At 35.7% G+C, this 10,149-nt stretch overlaps 1 protein-coding gene across 2 annotated transcripts; it reads right to left on the bottom strand.

The window, feature by feature from the left end:
* Positions 1-4,424: 4,424 nt before the first annotated feature.
* LOC134267185 (uncharacterized) lies at positions 4,425-7,739 on the bottom strand. 2 transcript variants are annotated; one of them, XM_062749408.1, is made up of 2 exons: positions 7,038-7,739; positions 4,425-5,075 (listed from the first exon to the last, which is right to left on the bottom strand). In XM_062749408.1, the coding sequence occupies exons 1-2, from the start codon at positions 7,270-7,272 to the stop codon at positions 4,543-4,545; spliced, it is 768 nt and encodes a 255-aa protein (XP_062605392.1). In that variant the 5' UTR covers positions 7,273-7,739; the 3' UTR covers positions 4,425-4,542. The 2 variants fall into 2 exon arrangements, with proteins under 2 accessions (XP_062605392.1, XP_062605393.1); XM_062749409.1 differs by having other exon boundaries at positions 4,425-5,072; positions 7,038-7,728.
* Between the last annotated feature and the right edge of the window lie 2,410 nt (positions 7,740-10,149).

Here is a 10,149-nt window from a genome sequence, read left to right on the forward strand (position 1 = left end):
GTTAGGTTTTACCCCGCGGTTAAAGTAAAATACCCTGGAACGCCGCGCCAATATAGCGTTTCTCTATATATTATCTACTATTTATGTCCAAGTGCGGTGATGACGGAATAGAGAAAACACTATGATAAAATGATCCGCTGTTTATTAGTGCCCGCAGTTATAACATGCAAGATACAAGAATGACGGAGCTGACAGAGAAACGTCTGTGTTCTGCAGCATGTAATAGAAAAAGAGAGCGAGGATATATACACGTCACAACAGTTGCTGTGACGTATACCATGTGATCGGAGGTAGCAGGGCAATCCGTGCACAGTACCTCAAGGACCACCACAGCTGCAATTACCACTGACATCAATTTTCGAGGAATTCGAGGTCACCAAGGTCAGACAGTTTCTTATGTTGTTTCACAGTAATGATTTCAAGGTACGGGAGGCAAGAGTGAAGATCGAGACAGGCAAAATGTGGTAAGCAAAGAAAACAGTACAAGAGGCAGAGTCAAACTTTAAGCAAGCCGAGGGTGTTGGAAGTGTGCACTAGGCAGGCAAGAAATAGGAATAATACCATCGATAAGATGATGTGGTACGTCGCCAGAAATGTAGAATATCAATTGATTGATTGTATATTGTTTAACGTCTCTCTCGAGAATTTTTCATTCATATGGAGACGTCACCGTATTGCCGGTGAAGGGCTTCAAATTTTTGACAATTACTCGGCACTTAGGGCCATTGAGCAGTGAGGGATCTTTATCGTGCTATCGCCTGTCGCTGACACGGGGCCTCGGTTTTTAAGGTCTCATCCGAAGAACCCGCAACTTTCAGTTCAAAGTGCCGAGCGCATGGCGAAGGAACAGTTGCTACCCATTTTATCGACTAGGACAGTCTCGGCCGAGATACGAACTCACGACCTCCCGATCACGGAGCGAGCGCTCTACCGACTGAGCTACCGTGAACGGTAAATGTAGAAGATGCAAATTGTGCGGGGGAAAATGCGCAAAATGAAAGAGCACACAAAAATGGTGAAGGCATGTGGTATGAAGAAGCAGGGGAGCTTGCTAAAGTGGGAATGACCCCGACAAAAGAATGAAATTTGGATAACGGGGCCCTATAGACTGCAGTTCCAGCTTAAGTCGGTTTATCTCATGTTGCCATTGCCAACCAATAAGACAACACGGGGCAAGAAGGACGACAAAAACTGCAATCTTTGTTGTAGATCAGCCAACCTGGAACATATTTTGTCTTCATGTTCAGTAGCTTTACCAGATGGGAGATATACATGAAAACCCAACAAAGTTCAATCTGTTATTGCAGACGTGCTGGAAAAATCAAGAATGAAACCTCGAAAGATAAGGATAGCTTAAATTTTGTAAACTTTGTTAAGGCTGGTGAACAGAGTCGTTCCGAGGAGTGGAAGGAGGTGGACTATTGGGGACCGCCAGTCACTTGGCAGATCTGAATGGCCGTATGGAATTTCCACAGGAATTATCATCTACCTATCAGAGACCTGATGTTGTTATTTGGTCTCCTACAGCCCAGCTTGTTATTTTACTGGATCATGATCATACAGTGGCGTGGGAGGACAGAATTGAAGAAGTCCATGAATAGAAAAATGAATAAGTACCAGGATCTGGTGGCAGAATGTAAACAACCGGGCTGGAGAGTGTGGTGTCTCCCAGTGGAAGTTGGATGCCATGATTTGTAGTGCAATCTATGTGGAGGGCATGTGTATTGTCCGTGTGACAGGCACTGAAATAATGCAATCCATAGGACGCCTGCTCAGAGAGCCAGAAATGGCATACATGTGGATGAAAATTGCAACACTAAGACTCTCTATGTAAGTGAAACTAGAGGTACTGTGAGCGATGAGCTCACTAAATGATACCCCCGCCTCCATATAGTTATAATTGCAAAGTCCATGTTTTGCTGTGACCGGGAAACCCAAAATATGTGTCGGATCAAAAAGTTAAAAAGGAGGCGCACATTGGCAATATGTAATAAGGATTCTGTGAAAGTTTCATCAAATTTCAGTTGCGGATAAGAGATGGGTACCCCAAAGCGTAACAGACGGACGGAAGGACGGACGGAATTAACGATTACTATATACCCTCCCGTTTTTCAAGCGGGGAGTATAATCAATGTGTTGCAGTGAAGGAGAGCTGAGTGGTTCTGGGTTGGAACCTCATCACCTTAGTCGGCGTACCTCTGTAAGTTGTAGTGGAAAACGTTGAAACAACCATTGATAGAGGATTCACCTTAGGATGGGACCATCTAGTACCAACAAGATGTATACTGGTTATATTCCCGCTTGAAAATGTATATGAATCAATTATGGAAGCAACTCCTTATACTGAAGGAAATCTAATGAAACTTTCACAGAATCTTCATTACATATTGCCATTGTGCACCTCCTATTTTTCTTTTTGATTTGACATATATTTTGTATTTTCCAGAGCAAAACATGGACACTGCCATTATATTCATATGGGAGGCGGGGGGTATCATTTAGTGAACTCATTGCTCACAGTACCTCTAGTTAAGTAATGTATTGAATCAATTATCCGAAAAGTTCTATGACTGAGTGTGGAATGGCCTGAAAAAAATAAGTTCAAGGTCCTTGGCAGAAAAAAATGAAATAATATTGTCGGGTCTACAACTTTCTAATGAAGGATCACAGGAATTCAATATCTTGAATATTCAGTTCATACACACAAAATTGTCATCTACTTTATTCGAGGTCAAAACTGAAAGGTCAAGAAATCTGGAACCAATGCAATGTGATATTTAAAATCAGAAAATTGAAACGGTGCCGAAAACAAGCAGTAAACGAAGAGAGAAACCATCATGTAGACTGAATTCGTTATTACGAGTTCAGTCCCATTGATGCTCGTTATCCAAGAAATTACTCGGTTATGAAAATGAAACCCGTAAACAAATTGGTTGGAATCCAAATTAACTGAAACTATAGAGATGAAATCTTTCAGCACACGAAAATGCTCCAATGAGATCCTTGAACAAACTACGTGATATTGCTTAATGCATTCTATTGATTATCATGAACAGAATTAAACAATACAATACTGAGTATTTACTTAATGGGACAGCAAATTGACTTCACAAAAGCTCTGCTTTCTGAATGAACAAATAGCCTGGAGGCTTCTGCGCTCACCTGATTCCATTTCATTCACCTTCAGGAGTGGATCAAATTACGTACATTTATTTCATCGATATCGATTTCATCGTATACTTAGAATTAAACGCTATATAAGTATGATGGGAAAGCAAATGACCTTTCACTTAAAAATAAACATGGGTGAGTGTTCACAAGTTCATTGTATACATACATGTATGTACATAATTCATAAAATGATGCCTGTCAAGCAAATGGCCGAGTTCCCAAAATATTGTCTGGAGACCGTTAGATTTGAATTCTTTTTACCTGAATAATTCATACTTAGGGTGAAGTTGGTGAAATTGTAGCAAATGTTCCTTCACCAGGCGTTCGGTACTTTGAATTGAAAGTTTCGAATCCTTCGGATGAAACATAAAAACCCGAGGTCTCGACAGGCGTTGGCTGTAAAGACACCTCACTGCTCAATGGCCCTTTAGTGTCGTAGGTCTAAATATGAAACCCTTCACCGGTATATGGTGACGTCTTTATACGAGTGAAAAATTATCGAATGGGACGTTAAACAACATACAATCAATCAGAAGAGATCAGCTCAATGAAATGACGAACACGTGTTTAAATTTGATGAACATTCAATTCTATGAATAGGGTTTCCATAACTAAATAGGTATATTGAAGCTTCAGATTTGTTCTATAAATAATGAATAAACATTCAATTATTCTTCTTAATTATTTTTGAAAAAATTGATTTAATTTTTTTTAACACGTTTCTTTATTTCTGGCGATATAAGTAGAATTTTAGGACGGAAAACAAGGATTTAATTTTGGCATTATTAGCAAGGGTGCTGAGATCGCTAAAATTTCATATCGCTAAAAATTAATTGCTTTTTATTTGTAATAGCTTATTTAGTGAATATTTTAAAATCGCTTAAATTACATCTCGCTAAAAATAAACACCAATTTTGAAGGACAAATCGCTAAATTTGCGTCTCGCTAAAATTTCTACTTATACGGTATTTTTAAATGAGTACGTATTGGCATAATATTTGAACGAAACTTTCGGTTTTACAAATGTTGGACTTTGTGCTCATTTCTTTAAAAAAAGAAAAAAAAAGCAAATACTTGTGTTTAATGTGGGGGAAGAAAATTTCAATAAAGAAAATGCAATTTTTGTGCGTTCTACGTATTGGTATTTAAACTGACTTAATTAACACCTATGAGCTCAAAGTTTTGAATCTACATAAACACTGTTTACTATCTCACTGTATATTTAGATGAATGAAAAGGCGAAAGACATAAACTTACAAAATTAATCAATCTCTTTAATCTATGTTCAACAATAAATATTCAAAAAGGCAACGCAGAATTCATGTTATATTTTTAAACAATAAACCCTCTATATACGTATGTGTACATTAATTAGTCTAATAAAGAACTCACAATTAAGAATAAAAACTCAACAAATAATTCAAAACACACGAACGTTCTAGGATCCATGTTCCATCGTAATGCTAGGAAAGTGTACCCCGACAACAGCAACACAAACAGGGCAAAGTTCACCCCCGTGATGTCAGAGAATGTCGGCACAACACTGTGGTTTGCTTGGCAAGACAGTGCCGCATTGTCCGTAAAACTGTTACTGATGTCAGGTAAAGGTCTTACAGTATGTGGGACGTTACCATTCTGTTTTAGAATAGATAACGCGCACCTGTCCGTGTATGTATTTGCATTCATGTCTTGGTCTATCCTACAGGATCCGTTAGACCTTTCTGTAAATGAATTGGAGAAGTTTTTATTCTCAAAAATGAGATTTTGTTTTATAATGTTTGCCATTTCCGAGTCTGAATCACTGTTATCCTGGAAATCAGGAAATTTAACTTGTGTATTATTTCCAGGTTCTGACAAAAATACGTCATCTTCGTCTGTATCCATCGATTCCAAGTCATAATCTGCTTAAGAAAAAAATGTATTAATTACCAGCTGTAATGGAATCATTTGAAGGTATTATAAAGAACAACAATCTAAGAGTTATTGCATGTAGTTCCTCTATCTATATCATATAAACTTGTCAAGATAATCTCGCTATAGAAATACGATGCCCCCATGGCGAGATAAAGAACATGCCATTATTGATGCTTGTATATAAACTAACAGCAAAGAACATATCTCGATCTTAGAAAACATACTCTCAGAAAATTGCAATTTACTTCAGAGTGTTGTTAGTGTGTTTCAAAACGTGTTAATATGTTCGTACTTTTCATAGATTTAAAGAACAAAAAAAATGTTGATATGCACAAGACGCAATATAGGAACATTTCTAGTAATGTATACATTGCAAATTATATATAGTCGTATGCCAAACGAGGGGTAGACAAAATAATGTTGCCGCATCACGAAAGGTGTTAATTCTTTGACAAAAATTAAATGTGTTTGAGTATCTTGTGCCCGTGACCGACTTGTTTTCAAAGTTGAGGATTCTTCTTAATTTTCAAGAACTATCTGGTAGGAGCTCACGAAACACCAAGACATATCGAAAATTCGGCATTAGTTCCTACATGTTTGATTTTTTTTTACGTTAGTTAACTGTATCTTTCTATTTCTTTGAATTTACCTGATAAAATCAATGTTGATAGCAAGGCGGGCTTGTAATAGGTTAAGAATACTATTCAGTATTTGAGATGTTTTGTAAGATATTCAGTAACTCAAGCTAGCATTGCACCAAGAAAAAGGTCACAATAACTGTTAAAATTGACCAAATCGTATTCGGGATAACTGCTTTCCTGTCTGGAATGATCTCAGACTTTTATGTTGCTGATACGAGTGCTCACAAATTTAGGCTAGTATTTTTAATCCCTATTCTTTTGAATTCTGTGAAATTTAGATTTAAGGACATTTCATTAAGGTCACAGGATGTCCAAAACGAGCTTTAGGAAAGAGTATAACTAACCTTTTAAATATATATATTTTTTAAGTTAATATATCAAAGATAATTAATGCTACGGAGAATTGTCAGTGAAGTTGCATAGTATTATGTGGTAGTTTACATAAAATTGTGTTGTACATGGGTTTCAAGTAGCAAATGCATATATTTGACCATCCAAACATAACACTCTACATCAACAACAACAATATATATTTTTAACAAAAACAAAAGAATAGAATCTTAATAAAGAAATGACCAAATGCCACATGCCTCATTAGTAAATTACTGAATTGTAGTTTACCCTATGAAAACTGAAGAATATCACTGTTAAGTATAAGATTGTTTCAGTCTTAAAGTTAACATTTTTTTGAAAACCAAATATTAGTGAAGCCTGTAGCATGTGACTGCAGCACATTCCACGCCATGTTCCCTGCAAACAGAATTTATTACACAAGCCTTGCTTTACTAGACAATTGTTTATACAAGGGCAATTAAAACAAGTTGCAGGAACATCCTCTCCTTGGAGTTATCAAGTAGCCTGAACAATGCTCTACAGTGGAATAAACCCATGATGCTCGTTCTGAAAAGTTAAACATACCGCCGAGGGTTTTCTGGCCTAGAACTTGGTTTTCAGTTTGGTTCTGACTATATAGATAACATGCGCTGTAACAAAAAAGTTCATAGTAAAAGGTGTCTGAGTTAAGACAAAACAAAGCATTATGAAATAGGGGGCAGCTAAGTTTTTAAATGAAAACTCTACGTGTTAAACACTACCAATGCAGCTAAGAAGCAGCATGAGCACAATCATGAACATGATATACGAAAAAGTACTTTAATTCAAAATGATTGTCCTCATCCTGCAGAGGGATACATCTATCACAAATACATGTATATATAAAAACTACAACAGGCTTCCTACTATTAAAGATTCAAATCTGTTTTTAATTAAATGAGACAATCACTACGAATTTATCCAAAAGTAAGTTTTTACCATAATAATTTACAGCAAACGATTTGTCATATAAAAAGTCTGGCCAAGTGCGGTTCTTCCATCTTGTTCCACAATACAGAGAAGTTAAGGGAGAATCTGGTTGGTTCCGAAAGTATTCTTCTTCCGCTTCCTCCTCTTCCACTTCCTCTTTGATGACTGGAAATGTTATTGCATGTGCCAATACTCCACTGGAAGATTTCTTAGGTTTGTCCTTTTTGACAGCTGCAAAGAACATTGAATTTTATATGAATTTAAATAATGCAGAGCACAATTAACGTTCCGCTTTTTACAATTTACAAACTTGCAACGGATTAAACATATATAAGAATTAGAAACTAATGTATATATTTAAGATAATTATAGGAAATAACTGATCACCCTATCTAAATTTTGTAACTAATTTGTTAATTAAATAGCTAAATCCCATGATTATGTCAGATCGATCTTTCCCGCATTTTTTTGTTTTACTCTTGTATACCATTGTATCATTTGCAATTTAAGCATGTTCTTTCTATCTTCCACAGGAAATGGATCACGATTTACCTTGACAAAGGTGACATTAACATTGATATACTTTGTATTTTATACAGGTTTAATTAGGTAACTTGGGTTCTTATCGATGTCAATGAGGCGGAGAACATCATTAGCAATGTTTCTCGAAGTATTAATATTAAAGTTACGGACTTTTTTCTCAACTTATATAATTTACAGCAAGGTTATGGATTTTTTTTTTTTTACATCTTCATTTTATTCAGTTGATATGCTTAAAGAATGAAATCACATCTGTTAAATGAATATGATGAATGTAAAGTAGAATCTAGAATCTACATTGTTGTGAAAATATTATTTTTAACTGTTATCTTTGATACATTGTATCTTAGTATAATATACATGTATATCATATCATCTAATGTTAATTTTTGCTGTACAAGTACTTATTATATCGAAACAAATTGGTTATTTCTACATATTGACTATAAAATAATATGGTTTCACACACCGAATACAGTATATATAATGGTCCCAGTCACAATTCACCGTGTAGCATTATTTTCCTATATACTGATTAGTCTACTTATGTTGTTGTCACAGCTGAATGGACACTAGGCAGTATAACGGATAAACCGGACTTTCTCGACGTCTTAGTTCAGCGCATTTAGTTGCCGTTTGTTTCTCAGACGTTGCATTTGTTTTTTTTAATGGAGATCGTTCACAGCCCTCAATAAATATGGACAATGCTCAAAGGAATGTTTTACAAACGAACATTCGTTACGAGAATGATGAAGCTCTTTAGTTAGCAATGGCTTGTACTTTGCTTACGTCCGATTACCGTTCGGATTTTTTCCTTTACCTTAAGAGACTCAAAATGCGATGGGAGACAATGTGTTACCGAGGACATGCGTTTTGTTTTGCCTTCGTTTTTTATTTGTCTGACATCCGTTAGTGCTAGCCGGTAAATTGTGACTGGGCCCAAAGACAGTTAATATTTTTGTGTGTTCATACAACACTTACAGACTCTATTTATCTTATAAAATATGTTCCTTTCATTATAATGTACCAGCAGACAAAATATGCTTGGCATCTATTAAAAAAAATTACATGTATGAGCTTGATCCATGATCTTTATTTTCCCCTTTCACATTACATCAAAATACAATGGAAAAAGACAATAACATTTATGATTTCGATATGAAAATACAATAAAGAGCAAGGGCAGTTGGAAGAAGGGCGAACATTAAATTGTGTCTATCGATAAATTCCACTGATTTATTGGCACGGATCTGATCTTAGAGCAACATCGATAGATTCTAAATAAGCTTCCATTCACGCAGTTATAATCAGCTAAGAATTTATGACAATTCCGATGAACACCAGATGTTGGCGTCTCTATTGAGGTACACATTATTACTTTACAATGATTCCCTGGACTAAATGTTTCCGGTTTCCTCTTTTACATTATAACCCAATTCTCGTGTTTGAAATGGTGACCTTATTAATTTTTCTTAATTTTTAGCAAAACGTGTACACAACCTAATCTTAAGACTGAAATGACACCTATTTAGATTACCCGATTGTCTCAGGTGACATACTGATATGTTTTTGTCCGATCTCGTACGTCGTCCGTCGTTCATGGGTCGTAAACTTGATACTCTCTTTAAAAATCTTTTTTCCTTACTTACTCTTGGACATTAAACAGTAAGTCAATCCTGTCTTGGATATTCTGCTTAATGGAATATATGTATTTTATTTTCAATAGACTGAAATTTTAAATATTTCACTTAAGTTTGAACATAAGATATATAAAATAAGTAAAATAATCAGTCTTTAGACATGGCAGTCACATTATAGACTACTGTATAACACACATCCAAAACAAACATTCAAATTAACAACATATAACGCAATTTAATCTAGCATTATACAAAGAAAAGTTCTGCATGCAGATTAATATACCCCGAAGCCACATTATCATTTGGCGTAGCGTTTTTACTAAGTACATGCAATGCAGCCATTCTGCCTCCTGTCAGCCAAGCCTTACGTACACAACATAGAATGCACTTAAAACACAACAACACGACATTGATTTGTCGTGCTAATGATGACATCCTATCTATCAATCTGTTAATTAGAAAACTAACGAAAAATTAGAATTATAACTGACAGAACATAAATAACGTTCCCCCCCCCCCCCTCCCCCTCTGAGAACGTAAGGTGCACTCTCTTCAGATACATCTTTATTTCGGTTATCGTGACAAAAAATGTTTTTTCCTTGCTGTCGAATCTTGGTTCATACAAAAAATGCTTTTTAATTAATCATTTTAATTGTTGGTTTAATATAAATAAGAGCATTTATTAATAATTATTATGAAATTTCCCTGATAATACAAGTGCCAAAATTATTCTGTTTCTTGTCCTACAAAGACAATGATCTGGACAGACGAAAATGTCATTACATCTTTGTTATGCAGTACTTCAGAGAATAACTGACATATTTTCTAGGTAAATCACACACATTGCGTTTGCCAAAGCTTATGCCAAAGCTACATCAGGTTGACATAGAAGTCGGGGGTTGTTAAAGTGCTTAACGTATGTTGTTGACTTAATATGTCCT

The sequence above is a fragment of the Saccostrea cucullata genome, unplaced genomic scaffold (assembly GCF_032062105.1).
Source record: "Saccostrea cucullata isolate Sc308-1 unplaced genomic scaffold, CSIRO_AGI_Scuc_v1 ctg1951, whole genome shotgun sequence".
Taxonomy (NCBI): domain Eukaryota; kingdom Metazoa; phylum Mollusca; class Bivalvia; order Ostreida; family Ostreidae; genus Saccostrea; species Saccostrea cuccullata.

Excerpts from the sequence above, each read along its gene's own strand:
- LOC134267185 (XM_062749408.1), bottom strand. The coding sequence starts at position 7,272 with ATGTTCTTTGCAGCTGTCAAAAAGGACAAACCTAAGAAATCTTCCAGT. Across the intron at positions 5,076-7,037 it reads GTTTGCTGTAAATTATTATG|CAGATTATGACTTGGAATCG; the intron begins GTAAAAACTTAC and ends TTTTTTCTTAAG.